Genomic DNA, 21,078 nt, shown 5'->3' on the forward strand with positions numbered 1-21,078 from the left:
CAAAAGATCTTGGATATCGACACGATTGTGGAAAATATGGTCATACTTTAAGATTTAAATATCTTTCATGTTGATTGGGGGGCAAAAAGACAATACCTAGACCTAAAATTTTTCGCGCTTTGCCTAAATGTCGTTCATCACAGATTCTTTGTTTTTGTTGACAAAACAATTCAATACTAGCTGTTGCCCGCGACTTCGCCCAGTTATTTTTCCGGGAGTAGAAAAGTAGTAAGTAGGAGTAGGAAGTATGTCGTATGTCGGAGAAGGGCTAAAGGCTGCAAAATTTACTATAATTTACAAACTATATGTGCCTATGCAACATTTCAAGAATATTGGTTGAGTAGATACGAGTAGTGCGTGAAAAGGTAACAAACAAACAAATAAACTAACTTTCACATTTATACTATTAGTTAGGAGTTAGAATTAGGACACCTAATATGTGATTTTCTCTAAATATAAAAGGTAAAAATAGTCATTTATTTTTAGTATTTATCGTTATAAACCATTATATAGTTTATTACCAAATAAACTCATTCTGTGAAAATTACAAATTTCGAATGTATTAACTACCTGTATGAATGTACTAACCTACCTATGTCTCCTTAGAAAGGTAGAGCCTGCTGCTGATAGAGCGTCAGATAGCTCAAATATATTTATAAGGTTAATTTTTCATCATAAGGTACACAGTAATGTATGGTTAAGTTACTGAGTAATTAATTAACGGGAAGAATGTGTAGAGTACTACTCGTATTTATTGCACGACTGAGCAATGGGGCATAACTCTTACTGGACGTGCCAGCGCCTCATATTTAAGAAAAGCAAAGATTAGTGTATGAGTCTACAATCGTAAACACGGCAGGAAAAACTACAGGTTACCAATTTGTTTATCAGGATAACTAGGAATAGAAGATGATATTGAAAGGAAATAATAATATCACATTACTTTAATACTATTTGGCATTATAATCGAAATCAGTCGTTGAGGAAACATTCACAGAATGAATTTAGTTGTAACTTGGGACCACACACAGCACAGTATTGATCCCTTGTAGAAAATTTCCATGGATGGTGATGACTGTTGTGGTGTCATTTACGACAGTTGTTTAATTATTGACCTCTCTCACTTGTCTAAGAGTTTTACAGGTTTCTTCCTCTGCTGCAAATCTTCGGCGCTTCGAGTCCACTAGCGACAGTAGTTTCGTTTTTGATCACTGCTAGTAACACGTTCATGGTCATGTATCTAATAAACATACTTACATAACAATTTTGGATTTTCGACCAAGGTTAGGTCAGCTAGGATCATGCGAAGGTTGTCGGATTTCCCTTCTCAGTATCACAATCAGATCGACAGTTATGTGTTATACTTGTGCCTCTTGAAAATCCTCGTCTTGATGAAAAAATCTGCTAACCATAGGGCATAGGTATAGAAATAAAAAAGGTATGTCGATTTTTTTGGTTCTTTAGTAAAGATATAAGTTTCGATAAGAAAAAAAACAAACTCTGATCAATATCTTCTGATTAGGAACAGTGGACATACTTCAACAGTTTGTTTAAATGTTCGCAACTTATAATTATCCTTAACTATTATATATTTTTTTTCGTACAGGAAATTAAGTCCCAAAAAAATTGAAAACGGGACAAAATATTTTAGGCCCCGTAAAGTCAGGGTGTTGATTCTTCTACGGTAGGTCGTTATCGTGTCTCAATAATAGTTAGAGACAAAGTAAATGTTTGTTTATTGCCACGCAATACGATCTACTTACTATAGAAAAGCAGGTTTGAAGTTAACAGAATATACACCCAAGTCAAGTTTGGAACAGCAAAATGTTGTTTACAGCAAAATGTCAGTGACATTTCAAGACGAGGCCGTGGGGAAGCAGCTGAGCAGCGCTAGAATAACGACCGTGAGTTTCATACTCATCACGGCTGTTTTATGGATCATGCTGAGAAGACATCGGCAGTCCAAGCTGTACCAGCTGGGCAATAAAATCCCTGGTCCTCCAGCTATGCCAATCTTTGGCAATGCACTAATGGCCATTGGGATCAATCCCACTGGTAGGTAATTATTATTTTTCTTTTCTATATGTTAGAGACCAGATGACAAGTGACTGAGCTAAATAACAGTGAACATACTGTGCCGACCCCAACATAGTGCCAGGTGTAGTGATGGGGCAAATCTTTTTTTTGACCAGAAGGGTCAAAAAAGATCTGCCCCATCACATATTCATGAAAATAGATTGGTACGATAAATAACGTAGTGTACCTATGTGTAATACAGAAAATATTTAAAAACGCAAATCCTTAATAGACTAATGTTGTTGCATGTTATTATTGATTAATTAACATTAACATTTGTTTTCAAATTCCGAAATATGAGTTCGAAAATATTCTGATAATTACTGAGTAAGCAAGATATGATAAAACGTCAAAATATAATTGGCAAGAATCGCAATCATTCCAACGTCCACTTTTGTTAAAATTGTTGTTTGGTTACCTAACGATGGATTTACTTCACAGATATAGTGAAATTCTGTCGAGTTGTTCAAGACATGTACGGCCCAGTGGTTCGTGCTTGGCTCGGCCTAAAGTTGTACGTGTTTATTATCAATCCTGAAGATATTGAAGCCATTTTGAACAGCCAAGTTCATATCGAAAAATCCGATGAATATGATCTGTTCAAACCTTGGCTTGGCGAAGGTCTACTTATCAGTAAAGGTAACACATTATTTAATCTTACATGCAGAGAGCAGAAACTTAAATAAATTCGAATCGATAAAGCTATTTTCAAGATTCTTGGTAATTTTTCCGAAAACCCAATTCGTTTTTTGAAATATACAAGACATAATCAGTTAAGTATACGCATACTCGTGTATGTTGTTTGAGTGAGAGATAGATATCTGGCAGAGAGCAACTTGAAACAATAATTTTACTATTTGATTTCAGGCAATAAATGGCGGAGACATCGAAAATTGATTGCGCCTACTTTTCACATTAACATCTTGAAATCGTTCGTGGGTGTCTTCAATCAGAACAGCATGAATGTGGTGACTAAAATGAAGGAAGAAGTGGGCAAAACTTTCGATGTTCATGATTATATGAGTGAAACAACTGTGGACATATTACTAGGTAAGCAAATTAAAAATATTTTGATCTAATTCATGTTCTAGCTCACAGCAGTTACTGATGTGTTGTTTGTTTTAGAAACAGCAATGGGAATCACGAGAAAAACACAAGACGATTCTGGTTTTGATTACGCAATGGCAGTTATGAAGTAAGTAGAAACTTACCAACAATTATGCTGAAATAATCACAAAAACGTTCAAACTATCTTATGAAAATTCCGAAAAATCGTTATTTTTTATCCATATCAAATATTTTTTAATTAGTGTGTGGTAGCACTTATTATTTATAATATAATTAATTCATCAAAAGTCGAATTTTTTTGTAGTATAAGTAGAAACTTGCCAACAATTATGGATATATATATAATAACATCATATAGTTTATGTAGAAACATGAATCTTATCCTTATGAATATTTTCAGAATGTGTGATATCATTCATCAAAGACATTACAAATTTTGGCTACGCTTTAACTTCTCATTCAAATTATCATCATTTTTCAAGGCGCAAAAGACTCTTTTGCAGATCATTCATGGACTAACGAATAAGGTAAATATTATTCCATACATTACATAGAAATAAAAAAGCCACCTTAGATCGAAAACACTATATTAGCAACAAAAACGGTTGGTAATTTTATCTCAAGGTTATATTAATTAAAACAGGTTTTAACAAGTAAAAAGGAGATATATCTGCACAACAAAGAAAAAGGTATTAACTCACCAACAATGGAAGAACTTACCAGAACTATCGATGAAGACAAAGAAGCAGAAAGCAAAACTGTCTCAGATAACGTATTTAAAGGTTTAAAAGATGATTTGGATTTTATTGATGAAAACGATGTGGGTAAGTAAACGTAAAGTATTTTTTATTTGAGGATTTTAATAACAAAGATGACATTATATCTATTATTTTTCTTGTAATATAGGTGAGAAAAAACGCCTTGCATTTTTGGATCTTATGATAGAATCCGTCCAAAGTGGAACAAATATCATAACCGATCGTGAAATTAAGGAGCAAGTAGACACAATTATGTTTGAGGTAAATCTATTTGAATTTTAGTTGCTTCTTTATTGATCCAAGTTAAACAATGGGCTAATTGCTCTGTGTATTTATATTTTACTATAATAATATATGTGTATAGGGCCATGATACAACAGCAGCTGGTTCCAGCTTCGTCCTATGTCTGCTGGGTGTCTACCAAGACATCCAAGCTAAGGTATATGACGAGCTCTACGGAATCTTCGGAGATTCCGACCGTCCAGCCACATTTGCTGACACCTTGCAAATGAAGTACCTGGAACGGGTGATTTTGGAAACATTAAGGATGTACCCTCCAGTGCCAGCTATAGCTAGGAGATTAAACCGCGATGTGCAAATTAGTAAGTTAAACTTCAATGTTGAAAAAACAAACGTTTTGTAAAATTGTTTGAGGTAGATAATTAATGTAGAAAATGAAATATAATATATGAATGTCTCTGAAAAGGGCTTATCGCTTCTTTGATATGTCAGCGACTCGTCAGTGACTCATATGGGCCTGGTGTTTATTGGACTATCCGTAAAAAATTAATATCACTAATTCTTTGTTCCACAGCAACAAATAATTACGTGATACCAGCGGGCGCCACAGTAGTGATAGGGATATTGGGCACCCATCACAGTAAGCACCACTACAAGAACCCTGAGAAATTCGACCCGGACAATTTCCTTCCGGAGAACTCTGCAAACAGACACTACTACAGTTTCATACCCTTCAGTGCCGGACCCAGGAGTTGTGTTGGTACGTTATTTTAAAAAAAACAAAAACTGAACCCCTGAAAAAGATCACTCGTGCGTTTTTCCATCCGTCTGTCACAGTCAATTTGTCCCGAATCTACTGAACCATATTTAGTAAAAGATTTTTTTTTTTCCAAACCTAATAGTGATTAGATTGTGTCTGTTGATTGGTGTTAGGTTCTTATTTGAAATTATAGTGATAAATGAAAAAAATGGTGAAACCTAAGATTTTTCAATGCTAGAGACCAATTTAGAACACTGATCGAGTCTAATTATATCGAAAAAAGCCAACGCGTGAGGTGAATGGCCGAAATATATCATTTTGGCAAGCAGATATTTTATTCATTACAGAATATCATCGTCCATATCTACTTATTAACCTGGATTTTTTTGAAATAATGAAGCATTTATTTCTTGTCATTATTGTATTCTATGCAAATTAATGTGAATTATAATTTACATGCGTTACCTGCAGGTTGTTGTATTATAATAGGATTGGTTTTGCACATGGATCTGCTTGAATTATTATATGTTTGTTATACAATAATACAAAAAATGTTTATTTATCCTGATATGGTTATCGACAATGACTTATTGACATAAGTAATAGAAAATTAGATCTTACAACACTGAAATTGTCATTATAGAATTATTTCGAGAGAAAACATCGTAGCAAGTAGAAATCTCTAATCTCTGTCTGCCTACTCCCTTAGAAACAGGGTCGCAATTTTCACGTAGCCAAAGTTGAATATATCAATTTTCATTTTATTTTTAAAAAAGTTTCAATATCTGCTTTCACGTAATCACAATCAAAAAGTCAAATTGTACGATTGAACGTTTTCGATCGCGAATTAGTTTGAAAAAACTGTAGAAATTTTATGAAATGAACTTCGATTACGTGAGAATCGAGTCTTATCAATGTATTTATTTATCTTTATTACGAAAATATATAAAAGAACTTAAAATCTGAGGCTATTTGTACCAATTAATCAGTATATCTTGTTATTCTCAACAGGTTTACTTGCTCGTTATGAATGGAAAACAATTATAATAATTATCAATTTATAATGATAAAATATTATATTGCTTGTCCTCAGGTCGAAAATATGCCATGCTGAAACTGAAAATTCTACTTTCAACCATTTTGCGAAACTTTAAAACTGTGTCCGTAGTTCCTGAAAAGGAGTTCGACCTGCAAGCGGACATAATTCTCAAGAGAAGTGATGGGTTCCGAATCAAAATTGAACCTAGGATCAGAACTCCATTAGTATAATTTTATTATACTTTGACTTTGAGTAACTCGATCGAATGCTGTAAATAAAAGGTTTTCCCACTTTACCTCTGAACGATCTGTATTTTACTTAAGTGCAATGTACAGATGATAATAATATAAGTATATAAAATATGATTCATGATATGGATATTACGAAAATAAATGATACTGTTGTTGCAATTTTATTTTTAGATATTTTCAGGGTACAGTTTCATCTTGTTATTAACTTTTGCATAAAAAACTGATATTAACATTAGTGATCGCAATAAAAGAACTGCGATTTCAACTTCCAACTTCCAACTAAATAACCTACAAACAATTACGTGTTACCTAGAAACACGTTCACAATTTTGAATAGTCTTGTGATCTACGCGAGCTATCATTGCCGAACTAGGTAATACTATATGTAAATAAAAATATTATGGTGGAATGCTGAAAGCCATGCGAAGTGACGAAGAAAATGTAGGAAAGCGGATCCTTAGGTCGAGAAAGTAAGAGAGATATTATATCATACAATGGTAGTTGAAAATAATAAATAAATAAAAATAAATATACATAAACATATTTTTTGTAACCAAGTAACTTAAAGTAAATTAATATTTTACTGCTAGACTTCTCGGTTGCTTGACTAATACCTCTCTATCTTTCTCTTCATAGTCGTATTCTTCATGGTCATTACGTGGAATGAAACACACATAACGACTACCTTGACACGGACTGTAGATAATGGAGAGGTCTATCATTACCATCTTAATTGCACACACAAGTTGATAATGAATCCACTGGAGTGCAGGTTTCCTCACAATGTTATCCTTCACGGTAAGCAAGTGATGGACGATGAAACGAGTCAGAATGATATACAAGCTCATCTTGCACTAGTAGGATTCGAACCTGAGAGCTTTCGGCTCAAAGTCCTTAACCGAAAACCTAACCCTTATTTACCAAGTTTGAACCACCGCTTCAAACTTCGTAAATTAAATTGAACCAAAACCTACCAAAAACACTTAACCAAAATTACTATAAAGTATATTATATACAGTAATACCTAAATAGGTGCAAATGGTGACTTTAGTGGATATGCTATTTCTTACAGTATAAAAAATGCTTACAAAATAATGTATTTTTTAATTTTAGTGAAATACATTATTAAAAGGGCGACACCTGTAAGTCAGAGTTCAGCGCAATAAATTGCCAATTATGCTAATAAGCATCACACTTGCATACGGTCGTGGCGTAAAAAAGGCCGTTTCAGGCTCATTTCAACTGATTCGGCACAATTTAATTATTGATTAATGTTTAGTCAAGTAACGCTCATGTATTTTTAGTGCTTCAAGGAGGGAACCATTTTAACGTAAGTTCCTAACATGTCATATTCTTTATAAGAAATTTAAATAGGTTTTTTTTTATATGTGTTTTGGTACCCCTAGTCTACTATGCTACAATGTTTCATTTCATTTAATATTTCATTTTTTAAAATATCTACTCAAAATACAGTGTAAATATGTAAATTGTTTTTTTTATCTCACATGAATTTAAAAAAAATTGACATTATATCTATTCCATTTAAAATGCGCATCAAAGTGCAATTTTCTTATAAATATCCTAATTAACTTCGTGTTAATAAAATGTTGTATAAATGAAATTAAATTATAAAATTAAATACATATAAAGGTCATTGTCCATGTCTGTCCACTAAGTATATTTAAAATGATCTAGCGGCCAATCCTGTTCGCTTGAGTAAAAACATAATAAAGTATGCATTCAAACCTTCCTCAGGTATAACACCATCTATTGTTAAAAACCGCATAAGAATCTAATAGTTTTTGAGTTTACATATGTCATACATACAGATGCGATAGAGGACTTTGTTTTATAATATATAAGGTTTCTTATGGCCGGCAACTGCGCTAGCGGTTCCCGATATTTGACCTCGGATAATTAACTAATTGATCAAATTCAAATTTTGACAATATTGGTTCAACGATTTACCTGTGAAAGCGACATACAGTCAGACAGACATTCGCATTCAAAATATTATATGTAAGTATGAATGATAATGATGAATTGCATTTTTTTAAATCGTAGGACAGGATGTCGGTAATTATTGACGAAGACAACGGTTTCCACTACTCTCGTCTAGTGTTCTACCCCTTGTTGTTGCTTGCTACGGGGTTGTGGCTTTTCTACAGATGGCATCAAAAGTCAAAGATCTATATTCTGGGAAACCAGATCCAGGGACCTTCGACGATACCGTTCATTGGAAATGCGCTCCTTGCTTTAGGAAAAACGCCTTCAGGTAAGTTGGTGTAAAACCTCTGTCATATTTGTGGACTTAATAACTTTAGAGTCAAATAATTTACTCTAAAATTAGACCTTCTTTGGATCGTACAGGACAAATATTTGGACAAATGTCTCCGTTTCTGATTGTCTTGTATCCGATTCTGTGATTATGTCCATCGAAATCGCTATTGGAGCTTAGCGTAGTGTTTTGCGTGTTGTCCATTAAAATAAATTCAGAAGTTTCGATATCCTTGCTATTGAATAAATGCCTAGTTTGTATACTTGTTTTGTTTTTAAACCGAAAATTAATTTCAGTAAAACTATATTTTTCACTTTCTATCGAAAGAACCTAAATAAAATCATCCGCCCAGATTTCATGATACTGATTTTATAGTGCATATTTTTTGCTAAGAATATAATTTTCGAAAATCAAATTCGTTTTATTTACAGATATATTGCAATTGTCCATAAAATTATCAAAAAAATATACGAAGGTGGCTCGTATTTGGATTGGAAGTAAACTGGTTATATTTCTGTCTGAGCCTGATGATGTAGAGGTTATACTAAACAGTCAAGTTCATATTGATAAGTCAACAGAATATTCGTTTTTCAAGCCATGGTTAGGTGAAGGGCTGCTAATTAGTTCGGGTAAGGACTTAACCTTTACAAACACTAAAGTTGCAAGTAATTGAAAGTTGTTGAAACAACTATGAATAAATAATTTACTTAACTAATCCCTTATTCTCCTAATTTGGATACTTTAAAATTTCTAGGTCACAAATGGCGATCTCATCGTAAAATGATCGCTCCGACTTTCCATATCAACATTTTGAAATCGTTTGTTGGTGTGTTCAACCAAAACAGTCTGAATGTCGTAGAGAAGCTAAAACCTGAAGTGGGGAAGGTTTTTGATGTCCATGATTACATGAGCGGTGTGACTGTCGATATTTTACTAGGTATAGTTTAGTTATTTAACGTACTTTTTATGAGCTTCAATATAAAAGTAATATATTTTGAATTCAGTCATCTAGATCATATTAATATGAACAATCAATAACAATCAATAATAATTTTCAGAAACCGCTATGGGAATAAACAGAAAAACACAGGATGAATCTGGTTTCGACTACGCTATGGCAGTTATGAAGTAAGTATCACAAATTACCTATAATTTGATCGCTCATATCGTTTTAATATCTATAACTTTACTTTCAGAATGTGTGACATCATTCATCAGAGACATTACAAATTATGGCTACGATTTGATTTCATTTTCAAACTTACTTCAATCTTCAAACAACAGATCAAGCTACTTAACATAATCCATGGACTCACCAATAAGGTATATTAAACGTTATCTTGAAGTTTTTGTGAATCTATTCCCCTATCTGCCCTAACCCGTGGCTTTAACTATGTTCTTTTCTGAAGGTAATCAAGCAGAAAAAGCAAATTTACATAGAAAATAAGGCCAAGGGAATTATACCAAGCACCATAGAGGAATTGACTAAATCTACTAAAGATGATTTGATTGAAGACAATAAATCTTTAGCTGATATAGTTTTCAAAGGCTATAAAGACGATCTTGATTTTAATGATGAAAATGATATTGGTAAGTATAATAAAACAATTACTAATAGCAAAGGTAGCTTTGTTTCTTCTGATCTATTATAAAAAATCTTTCAATTTTATTATAGGTGCAAAGAAACGTCTTGCTTTCTTAGATCTCATGATTGAATCGGCGCAAAATGGTACGAATGATATAACAGATCATGAAATTAAGGAGGAGGTTGACACGATAATGTTCGAGGTACGTAGATAAATCTATACATTTATATTCTTTCGAACTCACACTTAAACTCCGGCGCTTCTTTTGATCTATTTTCTCTTCTGACTGAACCATGGAATTACATGTAAATTTTGTTTTTTAAAAGCTTATAGCTTAGCTTTTTTTAACCGATAGATTTTCTAAGCTGGAAATCCTAAGCTAATCGGCAATCCGTTTACCAAACCTACTATTTGATTCTAGGGCCATGACACCACCGCTGCTGGTTCCAGTTTTGTGTTGTGTCTTCTCGGTATCCATCAAGATGTGCAAGCCAAAGTATACGACGAACTATATGAAATCTTCGGCGACTCGAACCGACTAGCTACTTTCAATGATACTCTTAAGATGAAGTATTTAGAACGAGTGATCCTGGAATCTCTGAGGCTGTACCCGCCTGTGCCTATTATTGCTAGGAAGCTGAAGCAAGATGTCAAAATTGGTAGAGAATTGTATAAATTTTGATTTATATAAAGTAATGTGAAAAAAATAATTATTATATCGTTTGACGACCTCTGTAGCCTCATGATCATCATGTCAGACTGCTACATTAGAGGTTCGATTCCCAGTCAGATCAGAGTGGAAAATGTTCTATTTTTCAGTTTGACCTGACATGAGTCTAGGATATTTAACTATTAGTATCTCATAGTCTTAAATTTACCTTAGGTCCAACCCAGCTAACTCTGTGTGATATTTTCATATAGATATAGGTATATATTTATTTTTTATTTATCATTTCGCCTACTGTTGGCAATTATATTAATTTTTTCAACAGTAACGAATGGGCACGTTCTCCCAGCTGGATCGACCGTGGTAATTGGCACGTACAAGATCCACCGAAGTGAGAAATACTATAACAATCCGGAACAGTTTAATCCAGATAATTTTCTCCCAGAAAACACTGCCAATAGACACTACTACAGTTATATACCGTTCAGCGCTGGCCCCAGGAGCTGTGTTGGTAAGTATGTTCTAACTGGTTTTTTTTCTTTTTTTTTGGATCCTACCTATCTTAATTTGAAATTTATTTCAAAAAAAAGCGGTTGTGATGTAATAATGGTCAAGATGCCCGCCTGTAGATCGAAAGTTCCCAAGTTCGAATCCTACTCGTACCACATTCGATTGTATACCAATCTGACTCATGTATAGGTTTTTCACAGACCACCTGCTACCGGTGCCGGAAAACATCATGGGGAAACCTACACACTGGTTGATTATTAACTTGTGTATGAAATGGAAAAGATCCATTGTGCCTAAAAAGTTGTTGTGTGTATTTCATTTCACGTAATGACCTCGTCCCAAAGTCATAAGGAAACAGAACTTATCTTGAAGCAGCTTAATCGATATTTTTGTATCCAAAACACCTTTTTGTCCTAGTTTAGATTCTCATCAAGGTCTGTATTTCTGTGACGATTGTTTCATTTCTCTTCTCGCAGGTCGTAAGTACGCAATGCTGAAATTGAAAATATTGCTGTCAACTATTCTTCGAAACTTCAAGACCACCTCAGTAGTCGACGAGAAAGACTTCAAACTGCAAGCAGATATTATCCTGAAGAGGGAGGATGGATTTCGACTTAAGATTGAGCCAAGAAAGCGAGTACCAACCAAGCCGGTCAATTAGATAGAAAAATTATAACAATTACGGCATATTTTAACCTTTATATTATTCTTAAAAACTCTGTATAGGTGATTTTGTCTTTTAAATTGCAAAAAGTAATGTGAAGGTCGTGCCTAGAAACCAAATAGAAGAAGTAGAAATAACTAAATATTTTTTTTTGTTTTTGAAATGGCACATCAGCACACAAATGTTATATGCGCGTTTTCCTTTCAATTGTTTCAGTACCAATTTCGATGCATTTTTTAAAGTAACTTTTGATATTGTTATTAATTAGAACATGAGTTTGCCATAGCATCGTATATCCCACGTTGCACTGGACGATAACATTTATATATGTATATTTTTGTGACGTACTTTCGAGGTTAATTAACCTCATAAATATTCAAGGAAATTGGTAGATACTATAAAACTACAAAATACCGCTTTGTTATATGCAATAAGCTATTAGGTATGAATAGTAATTAATCTAGATAGATAACCAAATAATTAAAGCATTTGTTATATTTTTTATTGCATATCCAAAAAAATATAAAACAATAAAGTTCGTTACTTTTATTCTTTTAAACTTTGGAAATATATTAAATATTCTAAAAAAAGACATTTGCTTTTTACACTCGATATATTTGCATGAGTTAGTGTTTGTACCTACGCTAATAAACAAGTAAACCTTATAAAAGTCCTCTTTCATTTTATATTTAAACTACAGTAAGTAACTGAACTTTTTCTTAAATTAAGTTTAAATAGGTAGTATCATTGGTTTAAAAAAATATATATAACTTGAGTTATATGAAAGCAGGATGAACCGATACATTGGAAATGAGAGCGACAGAGACAGATGATAGATTTATATACTATTTGACATCTTTCATATAGGACTTAAGTTATATTTTACTAAGTATAGATATGTAATTCTAGGCCATATAATAAATTAATCAACAGTTGTATATTTAGATAGATCTCAAAAACGGATCCATTTTGATGAAAGTTAATAGTAGTGTACATATTACTTTTTTTGTGGGTAGGTGAAAATCGATCTTGCATTAATTAGGTACCTACTTAGAAAGATTTTTCTCTTATTTCTTATTGTTTTTTTATTACTTTTTACTGCCTTTCAAAAATCCAATACAAAAATACTTCCAACTTATAATGTTCTAAGTTTAAGACACCTACCAAAAGGAACATTTTTGTTTTTATATCTCTTTCTCTCCATATATCATATATGTGACCTACAGATATAAAAGCTATAAAACCACACTACACCAACCACATTTTAACATAATTTTAAATAACATTTGTATAAAATGGTCATAAGCTTTCATAAGTAGAAGAAACGTACACATTTTTATTTAATTACTTTGATATTCGAATTTTAAATTATCGAGGTATTCAATATGATGTTCAAGATCTTTTTTCGCGATAAACTATGTATTCTATAGTCCATAGCACTATACACACAAGGCAGCAGATGCTCATAGCCAGGAAACAGTACATGTAGCTGCCAGTAGCGTCATACAGCACTCCTAAAAATTACAAGAAAAAAATATCAAAATAGGTAAGTACTTATTGCTGAAATAAAATAACTGATATATAATCTCAAATCTCATCATGATTACATAATAATTTTAATCTCTGAATATTTAGATTCAAATGCTAATGATGAAATCTGAAAAATATGCAATAGGAATTTTTTTTATCATACGTAGAAAATGACTAATTTGAATAATCCAAGAATAACTTTAGTTTAGATATAGCAAATGACATGTTTTAGTCTGACAGGCAGGAAATTTTACAACTACTGACATACCTAGGTAATGTTTGTCACACAAAGAAAGAACACTGAAAAAGATGCCCACATTATGGGAACAGAAAAAACGAATGATATGCATATTAAGTCGCGAGCAAAAGCATGTACTTAAATAATAAATTGCTACAATCAATCAGTCATACTCACTGCACATGAAATAGGTTAATCTTCCAAAAAAAGCTAACATTGAAAAAAGAGCGAAAATTTTCGACAAATCAAATCATCCAAATTGTATTGGAGACCAAAATAAATTAACTTCCGTATCTGCTCGTGAAATTTGTGCAGTGTAAAAAAAATACTATTAAGGCCCTTCATACATTATGTTGACCGAAGTTGAGTAAAAACAATTCTTACCAATAAGCGGGTCAGCCATCAGCATTAATACCCCTGAGAATAGTATATGCAGGGCCAATGCAGCTGGAAATCTATCAGGGGCAGCAGCCACCAGCACCAGAGGGAACAACACTTGGACAGTACATCTGACCAGCCCTGACAGGGCTGTCACCGTGAACACGTACCAGAGGTCGCTGGAGCTCACCAGGGCTGCACACATGAAAACAAATAAGTAAGTAAAGCGTATTTAGAAACGAAATAATTACAACAAATACAAAAATGCAAGACTTGTTCCTGAAATAAAGAGGTCGCTCTATTGTAATTCCTACGTTTGTTATTGTGATTCATAGTCTCGTCATGAAAAACGTCATGAGAGGTCTTTGATATCTATAAGACAGAACATGTTTTGAGACCCAAACTGATGATTTAATTTTCTAACTGAACAATTTTTATGCAACCAGTGATTTCGTAAAACAAATATTAATCGAATTTATGTATGTGTATGTACATACGTAGCATTACTTGAAGTACTTAGTAAAAATATTTAATCTAAATTTTTTACAAACTTTCTTAGTACCTATCCGTATAAATTTAAGCATAAATTGGATCTGATAACAGATAATAAAAATCCAAGCGTAGAATGATAACATAATCCCAAGTAATTAAAAAACTTACTATATACTGCCTGATAATAAAATCAATGAACGTAAACTAACTACATTATTAAGCTTATTATAAAACAAACCTATCCGAAGAAGTATAGTGATGCATGTTCCAATATAGAATAGTTTCTTGCTATCCACGACAAAGAAATACGTGAACACAGCAAATGCGAATCTGGCCAGTAAGTCTGCTAGAGCTCCTACCATGACGCATGTCGCTACTTCCATCTGAAATCATTCAAAAGTATGCTTAATAGTCACCCATTACTTTTTTAACAAAATTGGCGCGTTCAGTAATAACGGTATTATATCATCCCTGGCAAAAACCATTGTAATTGTGCTTAAATAATAATTCTTGTTGTCTAAGGAAGCAGTCTATAGCTTTAACTGTTTAAAGATAAATAAAATAATAAAAATTAGACGAACAATACACTTATTTACATTGAAATAGGTGATAAATTCATTACAAACAAAAGTTTATTAATAAGTATTTGTAATATATTGATTAAAACGATTCCAAATATGAAACATAAATATTTTGGTAAATCATTTACCTGTGAAAATCCATAAGAGAACAACAACATAGGCTCCATTGCTAGATAAGTAACATCAGAAACAAAAGCGAAGCCGATGCCGACTAATGTACTGACAAACCTTGGGTCTTTTAACAGATCCAATTCAACATTGTCACAAATCACTTTTCTGGAAAAATAAACTATTATTTCTACCATACTCATCCTACAAATCATGAAATCGAACGGAAAAATAAATGAGTATTTTATCGACACTTACATTATGCTTTTCTGTATGGATTCGTGTCTGTTATTTTTCTTATTTTCTTTAATTTCTTCAACATCACCTGACAACATTTTTACAAAGGAATCGTCATTATCACTGTGTATTTTTCTAACACTAAGGACATCACATTTTAATGGTAATTCTGAAAACGATACACAAGCAACTTTGATCATAAATATTAATCACAATGACATTATTAATGAAAGACAGCAAGCAATCTACTCTTCACCATAACCTTCTTAACATTGATCATGTTGCCCAAAACGTGACACCAATAAACAAAATAATTATGGAATAAATTAATCATAATATTATTCTATATAGTCGATTAGACATCTTCCGTTTAATTACCAAAACCAGCAATACTAGAATATAACATATAACTTGCAATATACCTGTCTCAGATGTTGGTTCTCCAGACTTAATCAAATGCCATTCCACTGGATGCATTACTAACATTGCGAAGACTAGATGTAGATCTATGGCCATGATTAGAGCCAGGGTCCACCTGAACCCGTATTCCGAGAGTAGGAAGGTTACCAACATCGGAAAGGTTATGGACGCCATGCTACTCATGGTTTGGTTCGCACTCATCATGGCCGTTCGTTTTTTCGTGAAATAACAGTTGAAGGCGGTAAAACTAACGGGGATCATGACGCCAAACCCTGACCCTGAAAAAGTAACGTTATGTGAAATAGGATTTAGATGTCAGATAGCTGATACCTAATGCCTGATCAGAATTATTTAATTTTATACAAATTTTCTTCAGATCTGTTTTAATCAAAATTTTGGTCTTGATTAGAATTTGAATCCCGATTTTTGCGGAACTCACCAGTGATATTGTACATTTTATACATAACAACATGTAACCTTATAACGTCTACTAACATGTTGGTTAAAAAAAACTACGGAATTTTTAGTTATTATGTAATGCCCAAGAACTAAGACCTAAAGGTGATAGATTTTTATTGAACACAAATGCCAACAGCTACACGTGTCTTGTCAATAAAAAAAATCATCAAAACGATCAAATTCGTTCAAATTTTATTATCCCTAGGTCCTTATTGAACCTTGCAACTTAATGTGATAGACGGGACAAATAAAACGTTAACGGTGTAATTAATTAACAATAATAAAATGATGTGCATTGTAAATAGATACAGGTGAATGAACTTTACACTTGCAATTATGTCGAGATTAATTTACTCTAGTTTGAAGTCTTTGTTTAGTTTCGCTAAATCTAATTAAGTCGTGTTGAATACCTACTGAACTACACTTATTTGAATACTTTGTCATTTCAAAATTGTCATAAGACTAGCTCTACAAAAATCATATCAAATATTACGCTGGTGATAAAAGCCTAATTTAAAGTAAGTGGCAAATCAAACAGCTCTTACCCCTAATGACTCCGAAAGTAATCGCAAGTTGATATGTTTTCTGTACAAATATAGTGAGGACATCTCCTAAAACGAAGAGTGCCGCTCCGAATAACCCCACTTGACGAAACGAATACTTCTTCAAGGCAATACCGCTGAGAAACCCTGAAATCACGATGGAATAAAAATAATTACCATATTTTTTCTCAAATATAATATATAACCCCACAAGTGACTGATGGTGATTATGGGCACATAAGTATACAAAATTTGCACTGTTTCGATTAGTATTTATTTTTGCTGGAACATAGTCACTTTATCATAGCAAACATTTTCAAGACAACCAAAATTCTACAACGCGTTGTGTTTCACGTACCATGCCTTTCACAACAAGATTCTGTCAACTTTATGAACTAGTACAGAAATATGAAAATATTTTCCCGGTTCAGTATAAAATTTAAGGAAATGGTCTGCCAATAAGTTCTTACACGCAATCGCATGGAAGCAGGATCGAGTTACCACGTGTCTAAAAATGATCGACGGTGGTGTAGAAAGTGCGGATCAAGTTGCATTGTTGACGCAAGATTTGTGTTCTAGACTCATACAAAGTATGATGTAGATCGAACGCATGTTAATAATTCACTTACGTAAGTATGCGGAAATTTAAAAAAATATGGAGTTCAAAAGTTGCAGTAAAAGGGAAGAAATTAAGAAGTATCGGAAAAACACAAACGAAAATGGCTCATCAAACATAAAACTTAAATACACGATCAAACTCAATTCTCCACATACAAAAGTGTTATGCACACAAAATACAAATCTTATATTTCTTAGAAGCAATTCTTAATAGAAGTCAATAGTTAGGAGCATAGACCAGTTACAATTAAAAAGCCTAAAATCAATCGGTTCGCGGGCTTAATCAGGTCAACAGATGTCCACTATTGGGACCACAATATCCGTCAATTAGGGGCAGTAATTCGAGCTTAGTTCATAGACTTAATAAAAACTTAATAGGCAAAGCCATTGAACCAATAGAATTTTCGAATTCAGCAAACCAATAGAATATTCGAGCCTTGGTTTCAAAGAAAAGCAAGAAATACTTATTATTTATTGAACTCTGCTCAAGCCTTTGAAAAAATCTATAAATAGCTATTTTATATTTTTTCTGAGAATTAATGTGAAAAAAAAAATATTATTTCGAATGTAATAATTCAAAAAAGTCTTGTAATAATGTACTTAAATAATTTTGAATATTTTATTATATCTAGATCTAGAGCTACGCATCCACCTACAGTGAGCACTAATATAAGTTGTTACTTTTGTTCGGTTGCTCTACAAAAATCGATATTCTTAGAAATGAAACTGTCGATAGATAGTAGATCTATCGTCATTGGGTCGATTGATACAATCGAAGTAGTATAAATTATAGGAACAAACATATCTATTAGGAACCAAAGGTTAGGCAAATGGTTTGTTTTTCAGAGAGTTTTATTTTTCAATATTTCGCACTAAGAATTTTATAAAATGAATGTATGAATTATGTAAAGATGAATTAAGTAAAAACAATACCGAACGAATTAAATCGCCTAATAAATATTTATGACAGCGGATATATTTTGCGAAATTCATTATAATATTTGTGAACTTCGCCATTTCGTATTCTTTTGATGAATTGATACTTAACATTCATTGGTTTAGAACATTCTGGAATACTTTTAGAGTTTTTTGTAAAATTTACTCGAATGTGCCCGAAGGAAAATAATATTTTGTGAGTGTAACACACAAAACACATTAATTATTAGGGTTCTTAAGGTATATAGTATATATATACGGTAGGTATATATATATACTCGTGCACTTGTCTATCTGACTGAACAAATATAGTTTTTTATGTAACGTACCTGCAAAAGAGAGTGCTCCATTGTAAACTCCTATGACTAGAGGCAACCCACTAGCGCCATCCTGCTCTAAGAAGAAGTCATTGAACAGGATGCCAAAAGCGTTAGAGGAACCAAAACCAAGCATCTGAAAAAAATTACAAGTATAAATTTAACAATACTTGTATCATCAGTGTGTCCATTCAATAGTACTTTAAAATTAATATTAGTGCCTAACTCAGATAAGAAATTTTCACCACCCTAAACCCAAAACAGTAATATTAGGTACTTTTATAACCATACATACATTGAAATCGTTACAACTTTTAAGAAAACAAGATTAGATAACTTGACCACATTTGTTTGTCTGTAATCATCTTGTTAATTTAATTTCATCTAGGTACCTACTTCCGCTTGTCCCACCGAATTGAAATTATCCACATCGCATCAGTAGATATCCACGAATCATTATTATGACACCTAAAGCATTATTAAAAAATAGTTGCTTATTATGATTATAAAACAATATAATTACTCGTAAATTTTGACTGTTTCTTTATAAAAAATAATCCTTATTTTTAAGTTTAATTTGATTAAGCTCCTAAGTTTAACACGACATGTTAAGTTCATGATTAAAAAAGCTAATCACTATCATGTAAGCTGTTCAAATTTGAGATTTCTCAATCTTCATTCAAATGAATTGTTTTGCCTAAATCATTTAACCATTAAAACCAAAACCATTTAAATTAATGTGTTCATTTTTTTGCTGATCATGAAGAGTGATTCTCTGTCGTTAGTCGTTTGGCAAAAACTGTGTTAGATACGTTACACATTTTGGAAAATGCTAATTCAATTTTTTTTTCATCTATTATTGAGTAATAGTTGTGACATCGGTGTCCAAAAACTTAGTCATAAGTATTTAAGAGTTCTTTAACAAAGGTATGAAGAAAACTTAAAATACAAAGTCGAAAATATATTATCACTATCAGGTTATTGCAATTTAATCAATTTACTTTGAAGGTACTTCGTTTAGATGCTCTACAATATTTAGTATTACTACAGGTCATTACCAAATTTATTTTACTCTTCTGGTTTAAGTACCTACAGTAATTATCTCAGCATTGATATACTTGACTTCATAAACTTACTTAAATGTAATAATGTTATTAATAAAAATCCCTAATAAGATTTTTGGAAATTCTCACCCAATTTTTGTTGGAAGTACTTAAAATAAATTAAAAGTTTATGAGTAGCTACCATTTTATTTTCAAAAAGTCATGTTAAATATAATTTCTTTGGGAGACTTTACTTTTTTGATGTATTTTTGTGATAGAAAAAAAGAACTAAACCACCAAGTACGTACATGCTAAAAAGTATCTACACATTCTTCGCCACAGTATTGTGAAATACCTAAAAGTAACTATCAAAAAATTAATTTATTTTATTATTTTAAAATGTATTTAAAAACTCACGAATGTAAACCCCACTCCGAGTCCGATAACATACCCCCAACCACCATCAGGGGGGATTAGCCCCCTTTTATTCCTGATGACACCACCTTCGACATGAGCGAAAGCTTCATCCATAATTACGAAAAACTAACTTGACTATGTGCGCTAAAATTTTAATTTTTTAATCTATATACGGATTTTTTTATTATTGTTATGTCGGCATTTTTACGCGTAGGTTTGCAGGATCCACGCACGTCCACTTCACTCACTCGGTCAGTCTGATATGATACAAATAGTATTTTCCATGGCACGCGCGCTCTTAAGTTGTTAGAGCAAAATCGAAAAATGTATGACTGCAGATCTTCATTAATTACATAATTAGAGCAATAAGTCTAAAGCCACTATGCAAATAAGATAACTAAGATATTTACAGTGTCGCTGTATACAGAATAATATCCAATCCTATTTTGGCCCAGATAGTGTCGACGTTTATCTCTCTTCTTTCTTTCTCTCTTCGCTCTGATAAAACCATAATAAATTATAAACAAAAACTTCCTCGGGAAATCATTTAAAAAATTCGCATTAAAATTCTTTGCGTCATTTTAAATATGTAAGCGTACTCGTACATAGGGACAGACAGACAGCGGGAAGCGCCTTTGTTAATTTTATACTATAATGATAGTGATGTAGAAGATAGGTACACCTCACGTTATTTATTATAGTGATCAGATATATTTAGCGAACTAGGTACAGTCAAGAAGCTATAGTGTGTCCTCGTCTTCTTCTTCTTATCGAGGTTGTTATTGTAGTGAAATTAGTTGTACCTACGGAGTAGGTACCTACTAATTCCATGGTTATTGCTAACACTAGTGTTAGATTTTCAAGT

General features: G+C 32.6%; 2 protein-coding genes across 3 annotated transcripts; one reads left to right on the forward strand and one right to left on the reverse strand.

The window, feature by feature from the left end:
* Nucleotides 1–1,837: 1,837 nt before the first annotated feature.
* On the forward strand, nt 1,838–12,558 carry LOC128669550 (uncharacterized). The gene is made up of 20 exons (XM_053744454.2): nt 1,838–2,055; nt 2,518–2,715; nt 2,944–3,126; nt 3,202–3,271; nt 3,545–3,671; nt 3,788–3,968; nt 4,051–4,163; nt 4,267–4,504; nt 4,717–4,902; nt 5,996–6,168; nt 8,257–8,467; nt 8,902–9,099; nt 9,225–9,407; nt 9,529–9,598; nt 9,667–9,793; nt 9,880–10,060; nt 10,146–10,258; nt 10,478–10,715; nt 11,049–11,234; nt 11,710–12,558. Exons 1-20 carry the CDS (start codon nt 1,842–1,844, stop codon nt 11,892–11,894), a joined length of 3,375 nt encoding a protein of 1,124 aa, XP_053600429.1. The 5' UTR covers nt 1,838–1,841; the 3' UTR covers nt 11,895–12,558.
* Nucleotides 12,375–20,523, reverse strand: LOC128669349 (monocarboxylate transporter 13-like). Of its 2 annotated transcripts, none has more exons than XM_053744113.2 (9): nt 20,214–20,523; nt 18,766–18,889; nt 16,886–17,029; nt 15,884–16,159; nt 15,483–15,549; nt 15,245–15,392; nt 14,774–14,918; nt 14,050–14,238; nt 12,375–13,411 (listed from the first exon to the last, which is right to left on the reverse strand). In XM_053744113.2, exons 1-9 carry the CDS (start codon nt 20,325–20,327, stop codon nt 13,290–13,292), a joined length of 1,329 nt encoding a protein of 442 aa, XP_053600088.1. In that variant the 5' UTR covers nt 20,328–20,523; the 3' UTR covers nt 12,375–13,289. The 2 variants fall into 2 exon arrangements, with proteins under 2 accessions (XP_053600088.1, XP_053600087.1); XM_053744112.1 differs by having other exon boundaries at nt 15,483–15,630; nt 20,214–20,522.
* Nucleotides 20,524–21,078: the final 555 nt, after the last annotated feature.

This window comes from Plodia interpunctella, chromosome 4 (genome assembly GCF_027563975.2).
Source record: "Plodia interpunctella isolate USDA-ARS_2022_Savannah chromosome 4, ilPloInte3.2, whole genome shotgun sequence".
In the NCBI taxonomy this organism is placed as follows: domain Eukaryota; kingdom Metazoa; phylum Arthropoda; class Insecta; order Lepidoptera; family Pyralidae; genus Plodia; species Plodia interpunctella.

Bases quoted from the DNA above. Each gene is read 5' to 3' on its own strand.
- LOC128669349 (XM_053744112.1), bottom strand. From the start codon at position 20,327: ATGGATGAAGCTTTCGCTCATGTCGAAGGTGGTGTCATCAGGAATAAA. The intron at 17,030-18,765 runs GTACGTTACATA...TCGTGATTTCAG, and splicing joins TGGAGCACTCTCTTTTGCAG to GGTTTCTCAGCGGTATTGCC. The intron at 15,393-15,482 runs GTAAGTGTCGAT...TTATTTTTCCAG, and splicing joins TCCATACAGAAAAGCATAAT to AAAAGTGATTTGTGACAATG.
- LOC128669550 (XM_053744454.2), top strand. From the start codon at position 1,842: ATGTCAGTGACATTTCAAGACGAGGCCGTGGGGAAGCAGCTGAGCAGC. The intron at 8,468-8,901 runs GTAAGTTGGTGT...TTTTATTTACAG, and splicing joins TTTAGGAAAAACGCCTTCAG to ATATATTGCAATTGTCCATA. The intron at 9,408-9,528 runs GTATAGTTTAGT...AATAATTTTCAG, and splicing joins GACTGTCGATATTTTACTAG to AAACCGCTATGGGAATAAAC.